Below are 27,035 nucleotides of genomic sequence, written 5' to 3' on the forward strand. Positions count from 1 at the left end.
CTGGCTGCTGGTGGAACTGGCTTGAACCGCACGCTGTGCACATCCGTTCCGGTGCACATCCATACGGGTGCGTGCATTTGTGTGTGCTGGGGTTGAGAAACTCGTTTAACCCTTCTTTGGCCTCTTCTGCCCAGTGTGTCTAGGGGAAGGCAGGCCTGATCCTGCCAGGCAGGTGGGGGATGCGATGGGGGGTGCTGGGGCAGCCTCTGCCGCACAGATTGCGGGTCTGTAGGGCCCACGTGTGGGAAGGGCTGGAGGTGAGGTGCCGGTGGGGAAGGGCTGCTGAAGGTCCTGGCCGAGGAGGAACCCCGAACCCCATCGCGAAGGGCGTGGGCTGGCCGGGGGAGGGGTGCGCTGGGCACGGAGGGAGCTGGTTATTTTTAGAGGATGGGGGAGGGTAGCGAGCTGCTGCTCCCAAGCTGGTGATTCTCTTTCCTCTTCCCCCTCCCAAATATCCTGCAGGCCTGATCCTGCGTGTTCTCCTTCGCCGGCAGCATGCGAGCCTTGGGCCCTACTTCATCCTGGCACATGGAGCGCTGGAGACAGCTGGGGGTGCGCCGGGCCAGGGAGGGCACGGGCAGGACCGGACCGAGGCTGTGCCATGGGCAGGTGCCCACCGGGGCAGCCCCTGCATGGTGGATGAGGGTGATGCTCTCGGCTGAGTCATCCCCACCCTGTGCCCTGAGTGCAGCCAAATGGTTGTGGCCGGGGACTGCCTCGTCCCTGTGTGTCACAGACCCCTGTCCGCAAGGGCCAGCAGGCCTACACAACTATGTTGGGTCTCGACAGCTGCCCCTGGTGCCTGCTGGCCCTCAGCAGCTGCCCCGGACCTGGCCACCAAGCCCGACAGGTTTACAGTGTGGGGCTGCGCGCATCTTTTGGGCACCCGTTTCTCCATGCCTCCTCAGCTCTGCAGGCAGTGCAGGAGTGCAGTGCAGAAAGCTGCAGTGTGGCTGCCAGCTCCCAGGCTGCTGGGCAGGCAAGGAGGAGAGTGAGGAGCCTGGGCCCAATCACCTCTGTGTGCAGGGGCCGTCATCTGAGCGGGGCCGGGGAAGGGCTGGCACCTCCTTGCCCCCAGTGATGCCACATGAGGGTGCAGAACAGCAGCCCCATCCCAAAGAGAGAGCTGCCCCTAGCACAGAGCATGGTCAGTGGCTGGATTTGGTGCAGCCCCTTGGACGTTTGTGTCCTGAAGACATGGGTGCCTTATGCGTGTCACCTGAGCTGATCTCTTGCTTCCTTGAACTCCTGCTGTGTCTGAGTCCTGCAGTCACCTCGCACTCCCCTTGTGCATGAGGACGACAGCCTGCCTGCTCCCAAGGCAGCTCTGCGCCCTCCCAGCAGCTCGGGAGCAGAGCTGGCTGGTGCTGGCAAGCTAGGGCAGAGTCAGGCCTGTGCCAAAATCCAGCATCGTCAACCTCTGTGGATCCCTGCAGCTTGCTCTGCCGGGGGGGGGGGGGGTGTGAGGCACACCGCCCTTGCCCAGGCTCCATCCAGAGCTGGACATCTCGCCAAGGGAAACCAGCCCCTGAATCCCTTGGGCTGACCCAGTGGTGCCAGGCAGAGGTTAGTGGACCAGGCTGGGTTGATAAAGCGCAGAGGAGCACAAGACCCTTCCCTGGCTTAGGTTCACCCTGGGGAGTCAGAGGTGGTGGTGGGATGGGAATGGGAATGGGCGGACTTCTGGCGCTGTCATGGAAGGAGCGTGGTGCCTGGGCTGCCCTTGCTCTGCTGGCAGCTGACTGTTGGCGTGGGGCACTGCACTAGGGTGCATGCCTCAAACAGTAGTGTCCTTTCCTTCCTGGTAATGCCTGGACCGGAGCCCTGGGGCAGCAGGGCAGGGGACAGGGAGGGTTTATCTCCCAGGCAGATGCCTTGTGCTTGGCAGAGCCCGTTGCTGCAGGCTCTGGGGCTCAGGAGAGCTGGGGCCAGTCTCTTGCTCTGCCACTGAACTGTTGGTGGCCCTGAGAAAGTCGCCTTCATCCTGGCACCCAGACCTGGGGGCTGTGGCTAGGTTAGCGCTCCAATGAGGTACAGCAGCGGTTTTGAAACAGACTTTTTCCTCAGGCTCTGCACTTGCTTAGGGCTTCAGCTTGTCCACTTGAGAATGTAGCAGTGGCAAGTGCCAGCCCTGTGCAGGGTGGCCGTGCTATCAGGCAGCCGTGGGAGGGGGTCCTGACCCACTGTGCAACATGTCACTGTCTTCTGTGACTCTGCTTCCCAGCCCTTCCCGGGGGGGGCTTGCTTTGCCCTGGAATCTTGGTCCTGCAGTGGTGGTGTCAGAAACCCTTGCTGCGGTCTTGAGACGTGCCATTATGTGTGGGCTCAGCAGGGAGGAGGCAGAGGAGCTGGGCCAACCGCAGGATCCACGGCTACAAACAAAAGCAGTGGGGAAAGCAGGGCAGGAGCATACCAGAGCTCGACATCACTTCATCTGTAGAAGAAACTGGCAAAGAGCAAGGACATCACCAGACAAACTTACCTACGGTACCTGTGCTGCTAAGCTCCTGGGTGGTGGCCGAGTTGGGCGCAGTACCTTGGCTGTGTCGTAGCACCCGTGTAAGGATTTGAGCCCAATCTGTGGGAGTCTCTGACTGCCCAGAGTGGCTGATCTGTTCTAGGGGCTATTTGGGGGTTTGGTTGTGATTTTTATTTTTCCTAGGGTAGAATTTGAGGCAGGAGCCCTGGGGCATTGGAGGTTTGAGCAGAACAGCATCACCTCAGGATGGAGTGAAGCCAGGGCTCCCCCTGTCCCAAGCACAGGCAATTCTCGGGTGCAGATGCTCAGCAGTCCTGAACAGTGCAGGTTTGAGGATTTCTTTGCACAAAGGAAAAATCCACGACCTATGGCACCTTGACTCTGCTGGGACTGGTGGTGAGCAGAGCTGTGTGTATCTTTAGGGATGGGCTCTCAGATAACTGTCAATAGTTAATTAAACCTACACAGGATGTAAAGTGAACAGGTGAACTCTCAAGTTACCCCAGGCTTTGTGTGAGGGTAGAGCCAAGCGTGTTTGGCCATCTTTCCTGGTTGCTTTCTGTGCAAACATGTCTGGGACAGGAAAGCAAGTGTCACTGGAGTTCCCGGCTTTGAAGTGCCAGTGATGGAAGGGTGCTGTTGTGTTTGATTTTACATTTTATTTGAAAGTGCTGGCTGCGCGGGACTCTTTTGGAGGAATGATAAAGAGGAGTTGAGACTCCAGGAACCGCTTCTGTGCCTCACCCTGGCCATTTGGGAGCTGCTGCAGCAATGCATGTACCAGGACACAGTGCACAGGCCTGGGGCCACAGCACCCAGTTCCTGACGAGGAGCTCCCAGAAGCTTCTTCCCAGCGCTGGATGGGAGCGGGGATCGGCCTTGGGCGGGGTTTGATCAGGCCGGGCTCTGCACTGACTCAGGATGCTCTTTGCCCCCCTCTTTGTTTGCAGCTGGTGCTGGGGAGGCGGGGGTGGTACGCACAGGCTGGGCCGGTGCTGGCGCAGCGCTGCCAGGCAGCATCCCCGTGAATCACCACCACAGCAGGAGGCTGCTCGCGCGCTGCTGCAGGGCTGGTGCAGGAACAGCACAGGGACAGTGCGGCCAGGCCTGGCCCGGCAAGGGCACCTGTTGCAGAGCGATTCACAGCCACGGCACAAGCTGCTGCACTGCTCCTCCCCTGCAGCCAGGCTCTGCCTCGCTCCGCGGCCTCTCCCTTCCCACAAAGTGGAGCGGGGCGGCAGTGCCTTCCCCATACTGGTGTGTGGTCATGGCCCTGCAGGCGCTGGCACCATCCGGCCTGTGCTAAGGCCAGGCACCTCTTGCCAGTGGGAGGGTGGATGTGTCCTGAGCTCGTGTGGGCATGTGGGACCTGTTTCACTGTGTGCTGCTTGGCATGAGCCAAAGCCGTGAAGGGCAGTGCACTTTTAGTGGGCAGCACTGGGGCACTGTACAGGGGGGATGCTGCAGGACTCTCCAAGGGGCTGTAGGTGCTGTTTGGAGGGCAGCAAGGGGCTGTGAATTATTTCCTTCCCTCTTCACGTGCAAAGCTCCAGAGGAGCAACAAGGGGCCAAAAACACTGGATGCTGTGTTGTGCCTGAGCCTCAGCCTTCCCAAGTGCAGCAGGGCTCACATCCAAGGTCTGTGCATGGCAGAGCTTGTGCTTCGGGGGGAGCAGACGTGGTGCTGGGCTGCCAGGACTGCTTGGGAGTTGACTTAAGCTGGTCTCCCCCTCTGCAGGTGTTGGTTTGGGTGCGGAGAGGAGGTGGAGGGGTAGGGGCTTCGGTGCTGAGAAGTGACACCCACCTGGGAGCAGTGCTGCGGCCAGCCCAGGAGCTGGTCCAGCATTGTTGCTGGTGCCACATCCTGATGGACCCTTCCTGCTGGCACTCAGTGACAGCAGTGCCCTCTCACTTCTTTACTGGGAGGGTGACAGAGCACTGGGACAGGTTGCCCAGAGAGGTTGTGGAGTCTCCTCCTCCGGAGATATTCAAAACCCACCTGGATGCCATCCTGTGCAAGGTGCTCTAGGTGATCCTGCTTGGCAGGGGGGTTGGGCTAGATGATCTTCAGAGGTCCCTTCCAACCTCAGCCATTCTGTGGGGCTGGCACAGGGGAGGAGCTGTCCTTTGCTCTCCTGTGGCTCCCCTCTTGGGGTCATGAGAGGCTTCAGCAAACCCAGGCAGGGATTTCCTTGTCCTCCAGACACATCAGGACCTCCAGCTTCCCCAGGCTGTCCCGAGCCAACAGTGCCAGTGCTGTGTGCTGGGCAGAGCCAGAGGCAGGTTATGAGGAGTGGAGAGGGGTGGCCGTGGGACCAGTGACAACGGGCACAATTTGGGCCAGATGAAATTGCGACTAGACATGGGATAATAGCAGCCAGACCCAGTGGATGGGCCAGTGGGGTGGGCTTGGCGGCCCTGGTGTGACCAGGGTTGTACTACAGGTGGCCCCATGGCTTGAAGCAGGCCCTGCTTTGTCTGGAGCATGGTACAGAGACTGGGGCTGGAGGGCAGTCACTAACGGTCAGGGCACAGGCCAGACATGGCCTTTTGGGTGTCCTAGCAGGGCTGGGGGTGCTCAGCCAAGTGGTGACCACCAGTGGGTGCCAGTGTCTGGATCCCTGCTGGGGTGCCACAACAGAACTGGCCCTGGATGTGGAGCATGCCTGGCGGGGAGCTCCACTCGGCTTCCTCTCTCAGGTACTGTGGGTTTGTGCAGCTCTGAACACTGCACTGGGATGCTGGGGTCTCTGATAATCTTCTCTCACAGGGACCACAACGTAACCCATTTGTACTTCTCAGCTCTAAGACCATATTTGCAGTAAGCAGGTATTTGATGATGCTGCAACTAAAGTTTGGAGCCATCAATGCACTTAAAATATTTCCTCTAGTCTTTAAAGTTGGGGCGTAGATTCTCAAGGAGATGAGCCACTGTTCCCTGGGCCTCCTGCAGGCTGTCACCTTCTGCTTGGTGGGCAGGAGAGACTGGTGGGGAAATGGCAGCAGCAGGGCTCTGCTCCCTCCCTCCTCCCCAGGGAAGAGGTCGGGCAAACCCTGCCCCTCCCTCTTAGGTTCAGAACAGGGGCTCACCACAGGCCAGCCTTGACTGAGCTGTGTAACGTGGTGCTACTATGCCTGGATCAGGCCCAGTAAATATCCTTGCTTCTGCCAGGGGAGCAGCCGTCCTCCCGTGTCCTGGTGACAGACCAGGGCTGGGGAGGGTGCTGGTATGGTAGTTTTGGGGTGGGGGGACCTTGCTGGAGTTGCCACAGGGTTTGGGTTAGAGAAGTGGTTGAGAGGCAGCTGCCTGGTCCCAGCCTGGGGAGGCTCCTGGCTGCACCACTGCTAGGCCGTGCTGGCTGAAGGTGATGGCCGTGGGCTTAGGGAGATTTCTTGGAGCAGGCAGGAGGGATGGAGCGAGCTTCTGGCTGACAGCAGTGGGCATAGAGAGCTGGGCCTGGCTGCAGGGGGCATCTGGCTTAGCCGTCCAGGCATGCAGACAACCACATGTGTCCCATGGCAGCTGGACTGGGGCAGCTGGGGACGCTGGTAGAGCTGTCCTGCCAAAGTCCATGGTCCAGTGTCTGCTTGGCAGATGAAGACCTTTTTCAGGCTGCACAGCATACAGCCCCTGCTAGCCTCTGGCTGCAGTGTGTCCCTCAGCTGTCTGTGGCGCTGGTCCCGAGCGCTGGCTGGAAGGGGACCACAGCCCTGTCAGCGTGGGTCACTGTGCCAGGCCGGGCCCTTTGCTCTCGCCCCTCGCTGGGCCATGTCCCATGGGTTATGTCCAGTGCTTCCCCCAGCACGGTGCCCTCCTCTTGCCCCTGCACTTATTCTGCCAGGGTGCCATGCTCCGGGGCACTGTGTGGCCTCCCCTGGGAGCTGCCTGCCTTGGCCAGTGCAATGCGAGCAGCACTTGTGCCAGCCCCTGTGCCTGCCTGGCTCAGAGCTTCGGGCTGGAGCCAGGAGCGTGAGAGAGGCTGAGCACGTGGGCCCAGCCTGCACATGTACCACGTATATGCCATGTATATGTGTACATTCCCCCGCAGCTGCGTGGACCACAGGCAGGTGCCCCACATTCGTGCAAACACAGCAATGGTGGCCTCATCCTGTTCAGCCCTCTGGCCAGTCGAGGTGGATGCCTGCCTGTGGAGGGGGTTGTACGCATCTATGGGCTGGATCCCCTCAGCAGCTGGGCTCAGGACCTGCCCCAGCCAGGCCTCCCCTATTGCTGGCACCCAGGCACAGGGACCCTGGGACCTGCATCCCTCCCGGCGCTGAACTTGTGCAAGTACACTCAGACCTGACCCAGTGCAGAGTCAAGAGTGGAACTGGGAAGGAAGGCAGTCCAGATTCTCCGATCAGTGTAGGGCATGGCTGGGCAAGTATACTGAACAGCCATGCTTACAGGGGCACAGCCATTTTTACTCCTTTATCCATCTGTTTTTTGTAGCATCACTTCCCGGTCAACCAGATCCATGCCTTTCCCTGCCTGTGCTTTCTCCCACAGTAAGTCCTGTGCAATCCCCAAATGCTCTTGCTGTGTCCTCCAGTGTTCCACACCCATAGGTGGTGACCCCTGCTGGCACTGTGTCCACTGGCTGCTCTGGTGGCAGGTGGCCCTGCTGGGTGCCACCCCCCTGGGGGACTGAGGCTCTGCTGGGACAGGGTTCCTTCCCCGTGGGCAGGCCCCCTTGCCTGCCTGTGTCTCTCTGTGCCCCGTTGTGGGTGGGCAGAGGCACTGTAGCACATAACCTAGCTGTGGGAAGGGCTGGGCAGAGTATGGAGCAGTCGCTGTTTCCTCTGCACTCTCTTAGGGCAGGTGTCCCGGGTGAAGCTGGGGGACCCTGGAGTCCAGCTGTGGGTGGGAGAGTCTGGAGGAGATGAGGCCGGAGTGTGGGTGGCATTGCGGTACCCTCTGCGTGATGGGCTGGGTGACAGGGCTCAGGGCATGTGCTGGGCTTGGGGGTGAGAGCACCCACCTCTGCTCTCTCTGGGCATGAGGGAGCCTTGACCCCATGCCCAAGGTGTTCAGCACAGTGTGGGCAGCCTGGGGCTGAAGGGACAGGATCAGTCCCTGGGGTGTGGGTTGGTGAGCCCTGCTCTGCCACCACATCTGCCCATGCCGGGGGCACCCAGCCCTGGCATTGAGGGACATGGCAGTGCATGGGGGGTGCCCAGTGCTGCTCTGGGGTCGGGGTCAGGGATGGGGGGTATATTTGCTGCCCGGTCCTATTTCTGGTTTGTCCTGGAGATGGAGCCAAGCAAAAGGTCAATGACCTGCTTTAAAGAAAAAAAACCAAACACACAACAATGAACAGGCGCCTCCTTTTGCCAACAAGGACCAAACAGTCCCCAAAGGAGCCCTGCCTGGTACGGGCGCAACATGGGGTGTTGGGGGTGGTGGTGGAAGGACAGACCCGCACCCGTGTGTGCACAGAGGCACGATTGTGCGCCTGGTAAACAGGCAGGGGAGGGGGGCAGGCGTGGGCACAGGGGCGGTGACGGTGGGGGTGGTGCCTGGGACCAGTGGTGCCACACAGACAGGGATCCCCCCATCCCTGGCACCACTCCCAGGCAGCCTGGCTTCCTTCCTGCAGCACCCCCCATCCCCGTCCCTTCCAGCCCTTGTTCCACCATTCTCCTTCCCTTCAAATCAGTGGTTCCCAGCATGGAGTGGGCAGTGAGGAAGCTTTGCAGGGAGCTTTGCTGGGGCTGCAGCGAGGCCCTTGAGCAGCACCTGTGGGTGCAGCACCCATTGATGCAGCCATGCCCTGCCCACAGACCCTCCTGGCCATGGCCATGCACCAGCACGGGGTACGGGCAGAGGGGTCCCTCTGCTCACTGCCCTTTGCTGGGCAGAATTGTTTTTTAGCTGAGCAGTTCCAGCCCCTGGCTGAGGCTGGTGAAGAGGTGTTGCCATCAGAGACAGAAAGGCCTGGCTGTCACCTGTTGCGGACTGTGTCTTTCCAGGCAGACACTTTTGTTTTAAAACCCTGTATTAAAAACAAAACAAAACTGTTTCCCATTTTTGTGCCTGACCAATCCGGTGGCTTTCTATGATGGAGTGACTGCATCAGTTGACAAAGGAAGACCAATTGATGTCATCTACCTCAACTTCTGCAAGGCCTTTGGGGTGGTCCCACATGACATCCCGGTCTCCAAATTGGAGAGGGATGGATTTGATGGGTGGACCGTTCAGTGGATAAGGAATTGGCTTGAAGGTCGCACCCAGAAAGTGGTGGTCAATGGCTCTATGTCCAAGTGGAGGCTGGTGACGAGTGGTGTACTTCTGGGGTCTGTCCTGGGATCAGTACTGTTTACATTAACGACATAGCGGGATTGAGTGCACCCTCAGCAAATTTGCAGATGACACCAAGCTGAGTGGTGCAGTTGGTACGATAGAAGGAAGGGATGCCATCCAAAGAGACCTGGACAAACAAGAGAAGTGGGCCCACATGAACCTAATGAGGTTCAACAGGATCACAGAATGACAGAATCATTTCGGTTGGAAGAGACCTCCAAGATCACCTAGCGCAACCCATGACCTAACACTAACAAGTCCTCCACTAAACCATATCACTAAGCTCTACAAATAAACGTCTTTTAAAGACCTCCAGGGATGGTGACTCAACCACTTCTCTGGGCAGCCCATTCCAATGCCTAACAACCCTTTCAGTAAAGAAGTTTTTCCTAATATCCAACCTAAACCTCCCCTGGCAAAACTTTAGCCCATTTGCCCTCATCCTGTCACCAGGCACGTGGGAGAATAGACCACCCCCCACCTCGCTACAGCCTCCTGTAAGGTACCAACAAGTCAAAGTGCAGGGTGCTGCACCTGGGACAGGGCAATCCCAGACGTGAGGACAGAGTGGGAGAAGAACTCACTGAGAGCAGCCTTGCAGAGAAGGACTTCGGGGTTCTGGTGGATAAAAAGCTCGACATGAACCAGCAGTGTGCACTTGCAGCCCAGAAAGCCAACTGCATCCTGGGCTGCATCAACAGAGGGGTGGGCAGCAGATCAAGGGAGGTGATTGTGCCCCTCTGCTCCGCCCTTGTGAGGCCCCACTTGGAGTAATGTGTCCAGGTCTGGAGCCACCAGCACAAGAAGGATATGGAGATGTTAGAGTGGGTCCAGAGGAGGGCCACAAAGATGATCAAGGGGCTGGAGCATCTCTCCTATGAAGAAAGGCTGAGAGAGCTGGGGCTGTTCAGCCCACAGAAGAGAAGGCTCCGGGGAGACCTCATTGCAACTTTTCAGTACTTGAAGGGGGCTTATAAAAAAGATGGAGAACATCTCTTTGCTCAATCAGATATTAACAGGATAAGGGGGAATGGTTTTAAACTAAAAGAGGGGAGATTTAGATTAGAGGTTAGGAGGAAATTTTTCACTCAGAGGGTGGTGAGGCACTGGAACAGGTTGCCAAGAGAAGTTGTGGATGCCCCATCCCTGGAGGTGTTCGAGACCAGGTTAGATGGGGCCCTGAGCAACCTGATGTAGTGGGTGGCATCCCTGCTTATGGCAGGGGTGTTGGAACTAGATGATCTTTGAGGTCCCTTTCAACCCAAGCCATTCTGTGATTCCATGGTTCCTGTGTGGAGTTGCTGCTTTCATCCTTTGCAGCTGTGTGCAGGGTGCACTGGAAGGGTACTGCTCCAAGAAGGACTGGTGAGACGCGCTGGGGGGCTGGCTGCTCTGTGTCTGGAGGGCAGTGAGATAGCAGTGGGACAGACCTGCCCTAGGGAGCACGTCCAGAGATCACCCAGGTGCCCTGTGAGTTCAGCTGGTGAATCTGCTGGTACAAATGGGCAGCAGGGGCTGCTCCCGGGCTCCCAGGTGGAATGTGGTGGGTGTTTGCCGCTCTCCAGCACATCTGACCCCAGCCTGGAGGCGTGTGGCTGCCTGGCATGAAGCTGCCTTCTCCCCACAGGTGCCCAAGAGTTGTAGCCACTGGCTGGCACCAGCTGTGCTGAGGTGCTCAGCCCGTCCCACTGACAGGCTGTTCCCAGGAGGTGGCCAGCGCACAGGGAACTGGGCTTGTGCAGGAGCAGGGTGGGAGCTGCCCCTGCCTTCCCAGGAGCTGCTTCTTGCCTGTTGCAGTTGGGTACCAGGGTCAAATTCAAAGGGGCTGTGGCTCAGCACCAGCAGGGGCCCTGGGGGCAGCATGGGCTCAGCTCAGCCCCAGCTCGGGCAGCAGCGAGGAGTGGGAAGAGCTGTCCTGGTTCCTGTGCCAGTGCAGCTGGATTTGTGTGGCTGGCTCCCGGTGTGCCTGGGGTCTGGTCTGGCCCTGGAGTGAGCTGAGGTTGGCTCACCTCACTCTGTGCCTCAGTTTCCCCAGCTGTGGTGTTTCCCCTGTGCTCGCTTGTGAGGGCAGCGGTAGGGCTGTGTTTGTGGTCTGAGCACTCTTGGTACAAACCAGCAGCAGCTATGCCTGCTTCTACGGGTCGCTGAAGGCATTGGTGCCCATCCCCAGGGCCTCTGGGCTATTGAGGGTCAGTGTTTCCTGGGGATTTGCAGCAATTTGCCATATGCAGCTGGTTGAAAATCCTGTCTGGCTGTTGCTTTCTGGGAAGGCACGGAGGGGGTGCCAGGAGGCCTGGACCCCCTGCACTGCCCCCAGTCACACATGGAGATGGTGCCAGGTCCTGATCGAATGTCTCCTCACCCCAACAGCATTGAGGTCTGCTGCCTACATTGGGTTCACAGGTGGGATGGGGCTGGGAGCTCCCTGGGGCCCGGCTCCACTAACAGAGCAATCACACAGGGCAGGGGCACTCTGGGCATGCCAGGCCAACCGCAGGGACCCAGCGGGGACAAGGGGATGGCATGACCAGGCAGCTGCTGGCTGGGAGGGCACTGCCAGGAGGGTGACTGTGGCTCTTCGCAGGCCACAAGGACCTGGGGCTGTTGTCTGCCCTGGGCAGCTCCAGCTGTGGTGGCCCGTCAGGGTCTGGGCTCATGCCCTAGCACACTGTCTGATGGGCCCATCCTGTCCCATGGAGCCTCCTGGCAACGCTCTCCCTGCAGAATGGAACAGGCAGGGTGCGGGCAGGGACTAGCTGGAGCACCTCCGGTGTCTCAGCCATGGTGGTGCCACCACCCACCTGGAAGACATGGGCACAGTGCTGCACTGCACTGGGGCATGGGGCAGGGGCTGCCCGAGGGAGCTTCATCCTGCTCAAGCCTCTTCTTGGTGGAGGTCCTGTCCCTGGCTATCATAGTCCCTCTGCTTTGTGTCATCTGCAGTGGGTGCTGGCTTTTGAGATCTTCATCCCCCTGGTGCTCTTCTTCATCCTCCTGGGACTGCGGCAGAAGAAGCCAACCATCCCTGTGAAGGAAGGTGAGTATGATCTGGTGGTGCCTGGGACACCCACACCTGGGGGCAGTCTAGCCCCCCCCTCCACCCCCCCATGGCACTGGGGAGCTTTTCCAGCAGCTGTCCCCATGAACAGCCTGGGGCTTAGGAGGACACTCTGACAGCTGGCAGGGACCCAGAGGAGCCTTTTGGGGACATAGGTATGGGGAGGGGCTGCAGACAAGTGCTGTTGCAGAAGATGGGCTGGAGAGCAATAGGATTTCTTTGCCAGGAGAGCTTCCTGGGGCTGGCCAGGACCAAGCAGCCTTCAGGTGCCATCAGCAGGGACATCTTGTCTCTGCCCCAAGGCATTCGTGGGACAGAGGGGTGGTGGGGCTGGGTGGTTCCGGGAGAGCTGCAGTGCCCCTGAGCACCAGGTGCACAGCTGGGAGGCTCTGGGAAGGGACAGGGGGATGCGCTCTGTGTGTAGCTCCATGTGTTGCTTCAGGGTGGACTCTGGGGCTTGCTGGGGGCAGGGTGAGGCCAGCGAATTGATGGGGCAGGAGCTCAGGGTGCCCCGGAGATGCACAGCTGGAGCTCCATGGGTACCGTGCTGCCAGGAGGAGGTGGCGGCGCAGAGCTTGCCTGGCCTTTGTGTGGCAGCAAGATGCCTCACAAGATGCCTCCCTGGGCGGGTGCCTTCCGTGGGTATGGGGACAGATGCCTCAGGGCAGCATAGCGGAGCCAGGGGAGGCGCTGGCAGCTGGTGGCCATGGCCCAGTGTGACAGTGGTCTGAGCAAGTGCTGGCAAGGGAGAGCCCGGCTGAGGAGCATAGGGGATGAGCTGAGGGTGGCCGGCGCTGCCCTGATTCCTGCCCCGGCGCTGATATGTGCTCTGTGTTGTGTTTTTTGGTTTGGTTTTTCTTTCTTTTCTCTCACGTTTTCTTTTTCTTTCCCACCATCACCCCTGCCCGCCTGCCCTCCATGCCTCTACTGCATGCTCCAGTCTGTAAGTTGGTTGGGTGGGTGGGTGCCTCTCCCCTTCCCCTGCCATTGCCAGCAAAATCTTCTGGGGAGAAAGAGACCAGTTTGGATCAGCTCACTCTGGCCTAATCAGCACCTCTGTAACCTGTTGCCTTCCTCCTCCCTCCTTGGCTGGTGAAGATGAGCTTGGGCAGTGCAGTGTGGCCCTGCCTGCCTACCCGCGTTGTGCCAGCCACCTGTGGCCCTCATGGCCCTGGCCCCCGCTGTTGCTGCCCAGCCCGGGCCGGCCCCAGACACTGCCTCCAGTGGCTTTTCCTTGCTGAGGCTGTTTAGCAGGTGCTGGGGCCACTCATGGCTGTGACCCTGGCTGGTTGGGCTGCAGAGGGCATGCCAGGCCTGGCAGAGCTCCCTGTCCCATCTTGTTGCCTCTCTCCTGGGGCAAACCCTGCTGCCTGCAGGCTCCAGTGCAGCTCATGATTGCCCAGTTGTGCCTGTGTCCCACTGGCTGTCCCCAAAGCAGCCAGTCTGGAGGCAGCTCTGGTCCCCTGCCACCGGGTCCCTGTCCCAGGCCCTCGCAGCTGGGACGGAGCTGGGACACAGCACTAGCAGAAGGAACCAGAAGGACAGCAAGAGGTCACCCAGATGCTAGTGTTGTCACCTCACCGTGGCACAGCTTACAGCATGGAGCCCATCCATCGTGTGCCTCAAGCAGGCTGTTGGCCCATCTATCTATGCCTGGGCACGTCTGCCCTGGGCTGTCCCCATTTGTGCCCAGAAGCCCGTCTTCACCAGCCCTCCTGTCGCGGCTGTGTTAACAGGACTGACCCACCTCTAACCAGGGGCACCGGTGGGTCAAGGGCTAACCCTACCCAGCCCTGCCAGGTGCTGCCCAGTGACAGCCTTTGGTCCCCCTCAGGAGGGATCTGTGCAGGCTGCTGTGCTTGCCCTGCCCAGGGAATGAGGGGAAAAGGCTGCGGCTGGTGAGGGCTCAATCCTGTCTAGGGGTGAAGGTTTGCTGTCTCCTCACTGCTCCTCATTTTCTCCATCTCCCCCCTCACCGTGTCTCCATTTCTCACCTCCATCAGTCTCATGTCGGGGCAGCCAGGTGGGGAGGAGGATGGGTCTCAAGAGGGGCCCTGGCCTGTGGGTGACAGCTCTTCCCTGTTGTATTCTTCCTTCTTCTCTTCCTCTGGAAATGCAGCAGTGCCTCTGAGGTTACTAACAAGAGCGGCCAAGAGGCCGGGGGAAGTTGGTGGCACTCCTGTGGGCAAGTGTCAGAAGTCAGCACCATCCTGGGGCCGAGCGGCCACCATCATCCGGGGTGGAGTGGGCACAGGCAAGGTGGCACAAGCTGGGGTGGCTGTGGAGGTGGGAAAGATTTGCCCCTAGCCCCAAGGGGCTGCCAGCAGGGACGGTCTTGGTGGCCATGCAGGAAGGCTGCAAACTTCTGACCTTGGCTGCCCAACGTCCCCCGGGGCTTGCAGGGCGCAGCAAGTGCTTCTCTCTGAACTGAGTGTCTGTCTCTCCGGTGGCCCCTGCCTGCCCTTGTCTCTCCTTTTTCCCGCCCCTGCCTTCCCCTGCCTCTTCTGTGCTCTCTCACTGGCTCCAGCTTTCTACACGGCGGCCCCACTCACCTCGGCTGGGATCCTGCCTATCATGCAGTCCCTGTGTCCCGATGGCCAGCGTGATGAGTTTGGCTTCCTGCAGTACTCCAACTCCACGTGAGTCACACTCTTGCTGCACTCTTCTTGGTCCTGCACATGTGCACACACACGGACATGCACATATGTACACATGCATGCACACATGCCTGCGTGTGTGCACACACATGCACGTGTGCACAGCATATCTGTTCTCACACCGGCAACATCCCACTGGGGAAGGTGCAGAAGTACGCGTCGTCTGATGCATGTGTGTGCAGAGCCCCTTGTCCCCAGGGAGCAGGGGAAATCTCAGCCCATCTCCCCTGCACTTGCAGCATCCCAGGTGCCTTGCACTGTGCTGGGAGGAGGTGGCCCTGGGGACACCTGGAGGTGCTGCAGCACTCCTCTGCATCCCTGGCACATGTTTAGGCTCAGAGTGCAGGCGAGTGCAGCAGCATGGGGCCATGCTGTGTGGGTGCTGCGGCTCCTGAGGGGCCCTTCCCCCTGGGCAATGTGTGTTCCATCCCTGAAGCTGCAGTAGTGCTGTGCTCCCTACAGGGTGACGCAGCTCCTGGAGCACCTCAGTGAGGTGGTGGAGCAGAGTAACTTGTTCGACCCAGACCACCCGGGCCTGGAGGAGGAGCTGGAGTCCCTGCGTCGGCGCCTGGAGGCCCTCAGCAGCAGCGAGCCCAGCTCCATGGAGACCCACTTCAGCAGCCAAGCAGGTAGGCTGTGCCCTGCCAGGGATGGAAGTGTCCCTTCACGGGGTGCACACCAACGTGGCAGTGCCCTGCCACTGCCCCTCATGGCTGCATGCCAGGCAAGGCCAGCTATGAGATGTCCATGTGTGGGGCCAGGCTGTGTCCCCTCTGATCATGGGCTGCTCTGACCTCCTGCTTTGCTCCTTGCCAGGGTCTGGCTTCACACTGGGGTGGGCAGCCAAGGACCGGGGTGAGCTGCAGCGCTTCCTCATGCAGAACCTGTCCCTCCCCAACGGCACGACCGAGCTCCTCTTGGGCTCCAGCATTGACCTGCGGGAGGTGGGTGATAGCATGGGGGTTGCAGGGCGCTGCATTGCAGCGGCGGGCAGATGCGTCCCAACCCAGACTGAGCCCTGACTGCCAGACCCGTGGGGTGGGGGCCAGCGGGCACCCAGCAGGGACTCACCCCACCCTGTGCCAGGGAACTGCTGGGCAGTGGGGTCCTTCTGCTCCTAGCATGCTCAGCAGCCTTTTCCCGTCCCTGGTGCAGGTATACCACCTGTTGTTTGGGTCCTCTCCTTTGGCACCGGACAATGTCCATGAGCAAGACCTGTGGGATCGGTTTGGACCCAGTGACAAGATCTCACAGCTGGAGGTGAGGAACGTGCAGGGGATGTGGTGGGGCAGAGCTCGTCCTCCACGTCCCCTCTGCACTGGCCTGCCTAGCTCTGCCATGCATGCAGGATGGTCTAGAGTTATCTGTCCAGGCAGAGGGGATGTGATGGGACATTTTCAGATGTCCAGAGCAGCAGTAGGGTCACCTGGGTCCCACCGTGGTGCTGTCACCAATTCCCCAAGTGCTTTGAGGTGGGTCAGTGCCCACAACTCAGTTTCCCATGGCAATGGGTGGTGGCACTGCCTGGAGGAGAGGAGGAAAAGATTATCCCCTGTGGCCTGGGATGCTCTTGGCTGTGAGGCCTGAGCCCCATGCCCTGCCTAGGACGGTGCTCCCCCAGATCTGCATGCCCCCTTTTTCTTTCCCCTCTCTGAAGACTCTGGGTGTGGGTGCTGTGGGGCCATTCACGTGTGCTTGGGATGGAGGGAGACACTGGGGAGCCCCCACACTCCCAGACACCCTCTTTGGTCCTCTTGTAGAAGAGCCTCCCCAGCGGCTGGAGGAGCCTGCGGGAAGGGCTGGTCCACAGCGCGCTGCGCAACCCCTCCACAGCCCTGCAGAGGCCGGCGTTGCTCCGCCTGCTCTCCCAGGCCCTGGGCCTTGCTAGTGCCACCACAGCACCTACAGGCTCCTACAGCCCCCAGGCCTTCGTCACCGAGATGGAGGTGAGTGCCTGGCTGGGGTGAGGAGAGGCACGGCCGCGGTGCCCTCACTGGGGCAGCTCAGCCACAGCTCCCTGCCCTGCAGGATGTTCTCTTCACAGCACCAGTGCTGGAGCAGCTGACATGCGAGCAGAGCTCTGGGACGCTGCACCGCCTCCTGCGCGTGGCCCCAAGCCAGCAGCCACTGCTGCAGGCATACCGGGCGCTGGTGTGCAACGGCAGCCGGGCAGCCCGCGAGGAGCGCTTCGCCCTGCTGGCTGCCGAGCTGCGGGACCAGCTGGATGTCCCCAAGATCATCAGCAGGGTGAGAACGGGGCTGGGGCATGGCTGCAGGAGCTGGCGAGTAGTGGGGCTGGCAGCTGTGGCCCTGGGGTGTAGGGTGAGCCATGGGGCAGGGCTGTGTCCCAGACTGCTCTTCCCTAACTGCTGGGGTCTGCACTGGGATACTTTGCCAGCCCTGGTTTCTGTGACATGCTTCAGTACGTGGCCTGGCCCCTCCTTACCCCACGTGGGCATCTCCCCTGTCTAGCTCCACGGCCTGCTGGGGATGATCCTCACAGCTCCAGTGGGACCCCAGATGATGTCCCCCTGCTGGCACCCACTCTGGCACTGCCTGTTGGATGTGATGAGGGGCAGAGCTATACTGGGTGTCCACAGCATCCTCACAGAGTGTCCCAGCAGGGTCTGCACCTTTCCGTGGTGCCTACAATGCCCTTGGGGGCACAGCTCATTGAGGCTGTGTCTGAGGTCCCCTATCTCATTCCATCCTTGTCTGACAGACACTTCTCACAAGTTCCCCAGCAAGACCCTGCCAGTATTTGGCTGTGCTCCTGCTGTCTGATTGCTGTGGATGCAATATGATGAGTCTGGGACACAGCTCCAACCTTTTAACCAAGAATGGGGACATCATCACGTGGAATCCCCCTTAATCCCCTCCTTTTGGCAGCAGGCGAGCAGGGCCCCTTTGCTCCAGTGCCCTGGCTGTGAGGAATCCTCTTGCCTGCTTGTCTTCACAGCTACAACTGGATGAGGTGAACAGCACAGCAGCCCAGCACCGGCTCCGCACCCTCCTAGAGGACCTCATGGAGATGGAGAAGGTTCTCCGTGACATGGACATCCTCTCAGCACTGGCCAGGCTCCTGCCCAGGGGAGCCTGCACCAGCAAGGCTCCACCACCTACCGCCAACAGCACTGGCTGGGCCAGCGCTAACACCACGGCCAGCAATGCCACGGTGGAAGAGGAGGGTGCCAGGGGGGACCTGGCTGGCGGTGACAACCCCCAGGGGCAGTTCTCAGCCTTTGTGCAGCTTTGGGCTGGTCTGCAACCCATCCTCTGTGGCAACAACCGGTAGGAGTCCCATGAGGAGAATGGGGCCAGGGAACTGCCTGAGCCGTGAGCTCCCTTCCTGGGGCAGGGTGCAGGGGAACCCACCTTGCTTCTGCCAGTGGTAAAGGGGCAGAATTGTCCCTCACTGAGTATGCAGGATGTGGGTGCCGCACCACGTCCTTGTGCTGCTGCCAGGGGAAACTCCCCGCGCCAGGCAGCACTGTGGCAGCACCTCACTGGCATGGGATTCAGTGGGAAATCTGCCACAGGGCTGCCTGCAGGGAGGGATACTGGGGTTGGAGTGGAGTTTGCAGCCTGGACTGTGTTTGCAGGACAATTGAACCTGAGGCACTGAAGCAGGGCAACATGAGCTCTCTGGGCTTCACCAGCAAGGAACAGCGAAACCTAGGACTCCTTGTACATCTTATGACCAGCAACCCCAAAATTCTTTATGCTCCTGTGGGTACCGAAGTGGACAAGGTCATCCTGAAGGTGAGGGCTTCAGCTCATGAGGGTGCAGAGTCCAGGACCCCTTTGCTTCCCCTCCCACAGGAGGGCTCGGGGGCTGGAGCTGAGCAGGGAGGAGGGAGCCAGCTGCCAGCAAGCACCTGCAGGGCGGTGGGCTGGTACCTCCATGGCTGCTAGGGTGGAGTGCAGCACTGTCCTGGAGAGCGGTTAACCCAGCATTTTCCCATGGCATGACCTTCCACCCCACAGGCCAACGAGACCTTTGCCTTTGTGGGCAATGTCACCCACTATGCCAAAGCATGGCTGAACATATCACCTGAGATCCGGGCCTACCTGGAAGAGGGCAGGCTGCAGAGACGCATCCGCTGGCTCCAGCAGGTAGGGTTGTGCTGTGGGGACTGAGCCTGCCTTAGGTTACTGCCCCATGGGCAGAAAAGGGGTGTCTTGCCCCCAGGTACCCCTTAGCTTCCACACATGGAGTGCTCAGGTGCTACTTGGATGCCTACCCTGCTCTTGTGAGAACCAGGCTGGTTCCCTGTGCAGGGCAAATGCTGTCTTGCTGTCCGCAGGAGGAGCATTAGGAAAGGGTTGGTCTCATCTGTGTCCACAGGGAGGGCAGTGCTGAGTGGCAGGGGTACCCCAACTTCTGTCTTCCATGTCTTCCTCCCTGTTCTAGTTCACCACTGACCTCCACAAGCACCCAGAGATCCTGAATGTCTCCGAAAATGACCTTCTCCGCAACTTTCTCAACGGCAACTTCTCACTGCCCAATGCCAGTGTCCTGCTCCAGCAGCTGGACACTATTGATAATGCTGCCTGTGGCTGGGTCCACTTCATGGCCAAGGTGAGACTGCACCCATCTGTGGACATGCAGGTGCTTGGAGCAGCACCCACCACCCACAGCTGGGCTCTGCAGGGCCAAAGAGGGGTCAGATCTGCTCAGATCTCCTTCAGGCCACATGTTGGGAGACCTAGAGAGGAGACAGTGGCTTCTCTGGTGTCACGAGCTTTGGGGGAGATGTCAACAGTGGAGGTGCCCATCCTCTGCTGGGTTCAGGTCACTTGTGTGGTCACTGTGGGGGGCACATGCTATAGAGGGGGTATGGGGTCCCTGACCAGAACCATGAGGGGTGATGGGATCTGCCTGGCCTTCCCCTCCTACCAGGTCAGTGTGGACATCTTCAAGGGCTTCCCAGATGAGGAGAGCATCGTCAACTACACACTGAACCAGGCCTACCAGGACAACGTCACAGTCTTTGCCAGTACGTCCCTTGGGAACCAGCCCCTTTGCAGGGGTCCCTGTAGCCATGTCTGAAGCCATCCCCCAGACCCGGGGCCACTGGCTTTGGGACATTGGCTGCCTCGTGCATGTGTTGGGTGGATGAGTGGATCAAGTGTGCCAGCTCTCTCTTCGAGTACGTTGCTTCTCCCTCTGCTCTGTGCATTGATCCTGGCTGAGCCCCTACAAGCACAGCTCCCTGCCACTGTCCTGGCTTGCCCACCACGGGTGCCTGTAGTCAGTGTGACAATGGGGCATGAGCACCGTCCTTGGCCATTGTAGTCCTCGTCTCGCCCTCTGCTGCGACATGCTGAGCCCGGGGTCCTGGCCATCCCCGCATCCCTGCCTGTCACTGTGGGCTGGCCGGTGTGGCCATCTCCTGCAGTGCCACCAGGCTCTCCGCCTCTCCACTGCCCACAGGTGTGATCTTCCAGACCAACAGGGATGGCTCACTGCCCCCGCACGTCATGTACAAGATCCGGCAGAACTCCAGCTTCACGGAGAAGACCAATGAGATCCGGCGTGCATACTGGCGGCCCGGACCCAACACTGGTGGCCGCTTCTACTTCCTCTATGGCTTCGTCTGGATCCAGGGTGAGTGCCAGCTCCTTGCCCCACCATGCTCCCCATCCCTGCCCATACTGCCCACTCAGCCTGGCCTCTCCTACTCCCCAGACATGATGGAGCGTGCCCTCATCAACACTTTTGTTGGCCATGATGTGGTGGAGCCTGGCAACTATGTGCAGATGTTCCCATACCCATGTTACACCCGGGACGAGTGAGTAACACCCGTGTGGGCATGACCTTCTCTCTGCCCGTTAGGCAGTCCAAATCAGCCACGACACTTCAGCTGGGGAACAGGGACAAGTCTGGGGGCTGGTGACATTGGGAGTGATGAGCAACCAGTTATGCCCTGTGGCTTGTACCACCGAGCTAAGCAAGCAGCAAGCAGGGGGAAGGATTTTTTTCCTCAGTTCATAGTTCAAGTGAGGAACTCGTGGCTGCAGGGTCTGGTGACAGAACGAGGGGGAATGGGCTAAAGTTGCGCCAGGGGAGGTTTAGGTTGTATATTAGGAAGAACTTCTTTACTGAAAGGGTTGTTAGGCATTGGAATTGGCTGCCCAGGGAAGTGGTTGGGTCGCCATCCCTGGAGGTCTTTAAAAGACATTTAGATGTAGCACTTAGTGATCTGGTTTAGTGGAGGACTGGTTAGTGTTAGGTTAGAGGTTGGACTCGGTGATCTTGGAGGTCTCTTCCGACCTAGATGATTCTGTGATTCTGTGTCTCAGAGACTGGATTACTTGGGGGGAACGAGAGAAGTGTGGTAAATGGGTGGCACATGCATCTGTTAGTGGTTATTGAACACAAAGGTCTGGATGAAGCACCTTGAGAAGTCTGATACCCACCAGCCCTCCAGGGCAGGAAGATGCAAGGGGTCCTCTCCACAGCAGGGCAGGCAGTGCACCAGGCCAAGTCTGTGCAGCTGCTGCAGGCCTGCCTGCTGGGACCTAATAAACTGACACCAGGCTTTCCTATGGACTCACTGGAGAAGCTCTGAAAAATGCCTCCCCTCCCCATGTCTCAGGTTTCTCAGGTATCAAGTAGAGATGGGAGCAGTAGCTCTTGCAGGTCACTGAGGAGCTGCTGAGGGCTGCAGTAGTCCCCAGGTGGTGGGAGAGCACCTCCGCTGGCCTGTGGCCTGTCCCCAGGGCCGCCCCAGGTTCCTGTGGTGGTGCTGCCATCCAGCTCTCCCCTCTCTTCCTGTACCCCACCAGCTTTCTCTTCGTCATCGAGCACATGATGCCCCTGTGTATGGTGATCTCCTGGGTCTACTCAGTAGCCATGATGATCCAGCATATTGTGACAGAGAAGGAGCATCGCCTGAAAGAGGTGGGGATGCTGGGGGAGATCCGTGGGGAGGAGCTGGTGTCTCCTTTGCGCAGCTGCCTGGCTGCACAGGGCATGCCAGGTGCTGGGACTCATCCGTCCTGCCAAGTCGCCCCTCTGGCACCCTGTAGCAGTTCCTAGACAGCAGCAGCCCAGGACCCGGCTTGGCCCAGAGCTGCCTGCAAAGGGGAGAGCTCTGCAGAAATCGAGAGCGTGCTCAAGCTGCCGGGCACAGTGCCAGGCTGAGCTGGCCGGTGTCTCAGAACTGCTGCCAGCAGCCAGGACAGCCTGTGGGGAGAGCAGTGACCCCAGCTCAGCCTGTGGCCCTGCTGCTCCAAGCCCTGCCACATACTGGGACACTCAGCCTGGCACTGCCAGGGTAGGGCAGCCCATTGCCAAACCCCTGGCTCCATCAACATCCTGATGCCCCAGGCACAGTTCTCAATCCTGGGGTTCTGCCATGGCTCGTCCCTGGGCTGAACTGTTTGTCCAGAGCATCCTTGTCATGAGCTCTGGTTAGAGCTAGAGGCAGCTGAGCCTGCAGTCACCCTGGCATGGGGTGCTGTGGTCTGGGCACTCCCCTCGGTGCTGTCCTTTGCTCTCCCAGCCCCAGCAAGTGACAGGCTGGGAGATGCACAGGGTAGGGAACAGCCTTGCTGAGCAGTGCCAGTCTTGCAGGTCATGAAGATGATGGGCTTGAACAATGCAGTGCATTGGGTGGCTTGGTTCATCACCGGCTTCGTCCAGCTCTCCATCTCAGTCACAGCACTCACTGCAATCCTGAAGTATGGCAAGGTCCTGATGCACAGTGACGTCCTCATCATCTGGCTCTTTCTCGCAATCTATGCTGTGGCCACCATCATGTTCTGGTGAGCTGCCTGGTTCCCTCCATGGGGTCAGGGGGTACCAGCAGTGCCAGATCCCTGGCAGGGTGTCCTTGTGCCGTGGGGTGAGGGTGCTGGGAGCTGTATGGTAAGGGCTGGTGGAGCAGTACAGGTTCCCCCCAGCCGATTTGAAGGGTAGTTTATCACCTCACCACCAATGAAATCAGACAGTGTGGGGAAAGCCCTGGTGGGGCAGGATCTGGGGCTGGGCACTGGAGGGTCCCTCCATCCTTGGCAGGGGGAGCTCAGCTTTCACGTCCCTGGGGGGAAGGTGGTGCTGGGTGTTGGGAGAGGGGGATGCCCAGGTGGGGCAGAGCTTCTCTGGTTGTGGGGTCACCTCTGTCTTGCAGTGGGGCTGGTGAGGTGACACTGTCCTCCCTACAGTTTCCTGGTGTCAGTGCTCTACTCCAAGGCCAAGCTGGCTTCTGCCTGCGGAGGCATCATCTATTTCCTCAGCTACGTGCCCTACATGTATGTGGCCATCCGGGAGGAGGTGGCGCATGACAAGATCACGGCCTTTGAGAAGTGCATTGCGGTGAGTTGGCTGCAGCTACCAGGAGGTCCCTGGCCCAGGATTTGTCCTAGGTACCCTATGTCCCCTACACAGGTGACAGCTACCACTAAGTCGTGGGCTCCCCACATCCCGTACACAAGTCACCAAGCCCTAGGCAAACCAATGCGCATGTGAACTGGCTCGCCATGGGGATTTGGAAGCATCTCCAGATGGTTTGGTGCCTCCCAGGGTGGGAAGTGTGTCCACGGGCCTGGGGGGGGGCAGAGCCAGATGGGAATTTGCCCCAACCTGTTCCTCCAGAGCTGTTCTGTGGTTCCGTCTGACATCCCCTTTCCCCCTCCTCCCTGCAGTCTCTCATGTCCACCACGGCCTTCGGGCTGGGCTCCAAGTACTTTGCGCTGTATGAGGTGGCTGGTGTTGGCATCCAGTGGCACACCTTCAGCCAGTCACCTGTGGAAGGAGATGACTTCAACCTCCTGCTGTCCATGATGATGCTGATCATAGATGCCGTGGTGTACGGGGTGCTCACGTGGTACATTGAGGCTGTGCACCCGGGTACGTGCAGGCAGGGTGGGCAGGGGCAGCATTAGAGCACTTCTGATCCTGTAGGAGCCTCCCCACTGGGGATGCTGCTGCTTCCTGGCTGTGCTCAGCCTTGATACAATTGGATTCAGCACAGCATGCCTCCAGGGTCTCCTGTGTGTGTCCTCCTGGGGACACCTGCCCACATGCCTGTGCCCACTGGTGACTTCCCTGTCCCTGGCAATTTCCTAGGAGGTCTTCAGTCATCTGTCTCACTTTACTGACCAACATGGCATCCATAGTTGGAGCATTACTCCCTCTTACTGCCTGTTTGAGGAGTCTTAACTACTCTGTTAGGTTTTCTAGGAAAACTGAAGCATGAGCCAGGCCCAGTTTTGCTTTGTTTCCCTGCACAGCCCAGCAGCATTTCCCCAAGCAATGGCAGCCCCATCCTGCAGTGGTGTTCCTGGGCTGGGAAACCTCCCTACCCATGCCTGTGCCTGTGCTTGTGCTCAGCTCTGCCCCAGCCCTCAGACGGCTTCTGTGCAGATGAGGTGCGGGGATGGCCCTGACTGCAGCAGGGTTGTGCTTGCAGGCATGTTTGGCCTGCCGCGGCCCTGGTACTTCCCCTTCCAGAAGTCCTACTGGCTGGGAAATGGACGAGTGGAGACCTGGGAGTGGACCTGGCCCTGGTCCCGTACCACCCGCCTCAGCATCATGGAAGAGGATCAGGCTTGCGCCATGGAGAGCAGGAGGCTGGGTGAGCTGGTGGGTGCAGAGGGTTGGTGGTAGGGCTTCAGGGTTTGGCCCTGGCTCTGTGGCCGTGGATTCCATGCATCCCCTGCACGCTTGTCCTGAAGGACAGATTGTATGTCAGGGCAGGATCCTTCCCAGGGACTGCTGCCCATCGCTCAGGGCAGGGAAGGTTTGAGATGCAGAGGGGAAGGGCCAGGAGCCAGCACGGAGATTCACCCCTGGGAACCGCACTCACTCAGTGCCCAGCCCTGACTCCTCACTGCTCCGTTCTCGTGACAGAGGAGACACGGGGAATCGAGGAGGAGCCAACCCACCTCCCCTTGGTCGTCTGCATTGACAAGCTCACCAAGGTCTACAAGACAGACAAGAAGCTGGCACTGAACAAGCTGAGCCTCAACCTCTATGAGAACCAGGTGGTGTCCTTCCTGGGGCACAATGGTGCAGGCAAAACCACCACCATGTGAGTTCCTGCTGGGGTGGACGTGGGCTGTGTCCTGGCCAGCTGTGGTAGGTTGGGAAGGTGCTGCATGGCCGGACTTCCAGGGCTCCATGGCTGCTGGTGCTGTCCCCGGAGGGAGGTGGTGTGGATGTAGGGGTGACACAGAGGGGGACCAACAGATAGTACACAGCCCTACACTGATACTGCTCTAGGGCCCAGCAGATACTCTGGGAGGTGGTGGTTGGGACTGGGGCCAGGGGGCTGCGTGTGACGTTCCTTACCATGTCCTTTTCACCATCCATCCAGGTCGATCCTGACTGGCTTGTTCCCTCCGACCTCGGGCTCCGCTACCATCTATGGCCATGATATCCGGACAGAGATGGATGAGATCCGGAAAAACCTGGGCATGTGTCCCCAGCACAATGTGCTCTTCGACAGGCTGACAGTGGAGGAGCACCTCTGGTTCTACTCACAGCTCAAGAGCATGGCAGAGGAGGAGATCCGCAAGGAGATGGACAAGTAGGCACCCCCAACTTCTTTTGCCCCCCTCTGTGCTTTTTGTGGAAGCAGGTCCCCTTCCCACTGGCCATGCCTTGGTAGGTGATCTGGGAACAGGGATCACCCCAACATCAGCTCCACCAACTCTTCTTGGAAACTTGGGATATTGGGCTGGCATAAGATCCTTTCGTAGCTTGGCTGTAGCTGGGCTGTCCTGACTGCCAAGAGACTCGGGTACCATGTGGGGAAGAGGAGTGAGATGCTCCCCACAGATGCTGGCTGCAGGTACAGGCCAGCCCCAGCAGTCCTGGTGCTTCTCTTCCTGTCCCCAGGATGATTGAGGACCTGGAGCTCTCCAACAAACGCCATTCCCTGGTGCAGACCCTCTCAGGAGGCATGAAGAGGAAGCTGTCAGTGGCCATTGCCTTTGTAGGTGGGTCACGGGCTGTGATCCTGGATGAGCCCACGGCTGGAGTTGACCCATACGCACGCAGGGCCATCTGGGACCTCATCCTCAAGTACAAGCCAGGTGAGCCAGGACAGCACTCACCTGGGTTGCCAGAGTGGGAGAACAGCTTGCTGTGGGGCAGAAGACAGAGCCTGGGCTTAGGAGCACAGAGAAAACCCCTCACTGCCTGCTGAGAGGGACCAGATGGGCCTCTCCTGTCTCCCTGCCCAAGCTGTGTCATGGTCTCTCCCCGTGTCTGTCTCCCTGTGGCAGTTGGACCCCTCCACGTGTGACCCAGGGGTCCCTGTGAGACCCCTGGGGGCATGGCCAGCTCTGTGCTCTCCTTCCCCATGCCCCCAAGCAGTGTGCCTTACCTAAGCAGGGCAAGCATGGGCTGCAGCAGCCTTGGTGTAGCCCCAGACCCTCTCCTTATGCTTTGTGCCACCGGGCAGGGAGGACCATCCTGCTGTCCACTCATCACATGGATGAGGCTGACCTGCTGGGCGACCGCATCGCCATCATCTCCCATGGCAAGCTCAAGTGCTGTGGTTCCCCACTCTTCCTCAAGAGCACCTATGGCGATGGCTACAAGCTGACGGTGGTGAAGAGGCAGTCAGACACCAGAAACAGCACAGGTCTGTGGGCCCAGCAGGACCCTGGGTTTAGAGGATGAGTAGATGGGACCAGCCCTTTTTGTGCACAGGAAAGGAGCAAGAGGTCAAAACTCAAATGCTCCTGCCTCAAGTCCCCATAGGCCACATATAGGGCACAGGGGGACAGGGTAGTGATGCAAGAGGTGGCATTGCTCGGGTCTTTGGTTCCCCAGTTAGATCCTGCGTGGAGGTGTTGCCTCCAGGTGCTGATCCTGTTGTCCAGCCCAGGGGCTGCCTGCTGATGTCTGGTGTGGGCAGTGGTGCTCTGTGGGGCTGAGGGCAGAGCACCTACCCAGGCCAGGAAGCACGGCCAGAGCAGCCAGAAGCTGCCAGCACCCTGTGATAGATGCAGAAGGAACCCCTGAGGTGCTGGGGGTACTGTGGATGGCAGGGGTTGCTGGTAGAAGGCCAGAAGAGATGACCAGTGCTGCCCCTCTGCTGCAGAGCCAGGCCAGCCCCACAGTCCTCTAGGCCACTCCTCCGTCAGCCCCTGCTCTGAGCCCCGCGTCTCCCAGTTCATCAAGAAATACGTGGCCTCCTGCCTCCTCATCTCGGACACCAACACTGAGCTCTCCTACATCCTGCCCAGCGAGGCTGTCAAGAAGGGCTGCTTTGAGAGGCTCTTCCAGGTACCTGAGCCACCCACAACCCTGCTGCCTGCCTTGCTGGCAGTGCAAGGATGGGGATCACCATGAAGGGGCAGGACAAGCACAGATGGGCATGGCACCTCATGAGGCTTAAGGGGGGACAAATGTGCATGTGGGCCCATGTGGAGTTGGTCCCAGAGGGGCAGGACACAGCACCGGGCCCGTTCCAGCCCTGCCAAAGAGCTGCCAACAGCAGATGGTTTGGGGCTGTTGTCCCGCCTGGCACCAGCACTCACCAGACGAGTGGCTGAGGGTTTGCCCTGTGCTGTGGC

The 27,035-nt window shown here is 59.5% G+C and overlaps 1 protein-coding gene across 5 annotated transcripts in view; it reads left to right on the forward strand.

The window, feature by feature from the left end:
• ABCA2 (ATP binding cassette subfamily A member 2) overlaps positions 1 to 27,035 on the forward strand; it is a 43,558-nt gene that overhangs the window by 1,421 nt on the left and 15,102 nt on the right. For 4 of the 5 annotated variants that reach the window (XM_066980931.1, XM_066980932.1, XM_066980928.1 and 1 more), the window contains exons 2-25: positions 11,727 to 11,820; positions 14,369 to 14,480; positions 14,961 to 15,127; positions 15,315 to 15,442; positions 15,654 to 15,758; positions 16,259 to 16,444; positions 16,512 to 16,745; positions 17,458 to 17,789; positions 18,101 to 18,260; positions 18,486 to 18,614; positions 18,913 to 19,080; positions 19,402 to 19,498; positions 19,936 to 20,109; positions 20,191 to 20,293; positions 21,291 to 21,405; positions 22,081 to 22,271; positions 22,671 to 22,821; positions 23,151 to 23,355; positions 23,918 to 24,082; positions 24,358 to 24,538; positions 24,824 to 25,036; positions 25,348 to 25,544; positions 25,916 to 26,098; positions 26,561 to 26,745. In XM_066980931.1, the coding sequence (XP_066837032.1) occupies positions 11,727 to 11,820; positions 14,369 to 14,480; positions 14,961 to 15,127; positions 15,315 to 15,442; positions 15,654 to 15,758; positions 16,259 to 16,444; positions 16,512 to 16,745; positions 17,458 to 17,789; positions 18,101 to 18,260; positions 18,486 to 18,614; positions 18,913 to 19,080; positions 19,402 to 19,498; positions 19,936 to 20,109; positions 20,191 to 20,293; positions 21,291 to 21,405; positions 22,081 to 22,271; positions 22,671 to 22,821; positions 23,151 to 23,355; positions 23,918 to 24,082; positions 24,358 to 24,538; positions 24,824 to 25,036; positions 25,348 to 25,544; positions 25,916 to 26,098; positions 26,561 to 26,745 (3,975 nt within the window). The remainder of the gene's footprint in view (positions 1 to 11,726; positions 11,821 to 14,368; positions 14,481 to 14,960; positions 15,128 to 15,314; positions 15,443 to 15,653; positions 15,759 to 16,258; positions 16,445 to 16,511; positions 16,746 to 17,457; positions 17,790 to 18,100; positions 18,261 to 18,485; positions 18,615 to 18,912; positions 19,081 to 19,401; positions 19,499 to 19,935; positions 20,110 to 20,190; positions 20,294 to 21,290; positions 21,406 to 22,080; positions 22,272 to 22,670; positions 22,822 to 23,150; positions 23,356 to 23,917; positions 24,083 to 24,357; positions 24,539 to 24,823; positions 25,037 to 25,347; positions 25,545 to 25,915; positions 26,099 to 26,560; positions 26,746 to 27,035) is intronic. The other variant, XM_066980929.1, reaches the window with a different exon arrangement.

This window comes from Anser cygnoides, chromosome 20, assembly GCF_040182565.1.
Source record: "Anser cygnoides isolate HZ-2024a breed goose chromosome 20, Taihu_goose_T2T_genome, whole genome shotgun sequence".
In the NCBI taxonomy this organism is placed as follows: domain Eukaryota; kingdom Metazoa; phylum Chordata; class Aves; order Anseriformes; family Anatidae; genus Anser; species Anser cygnoides.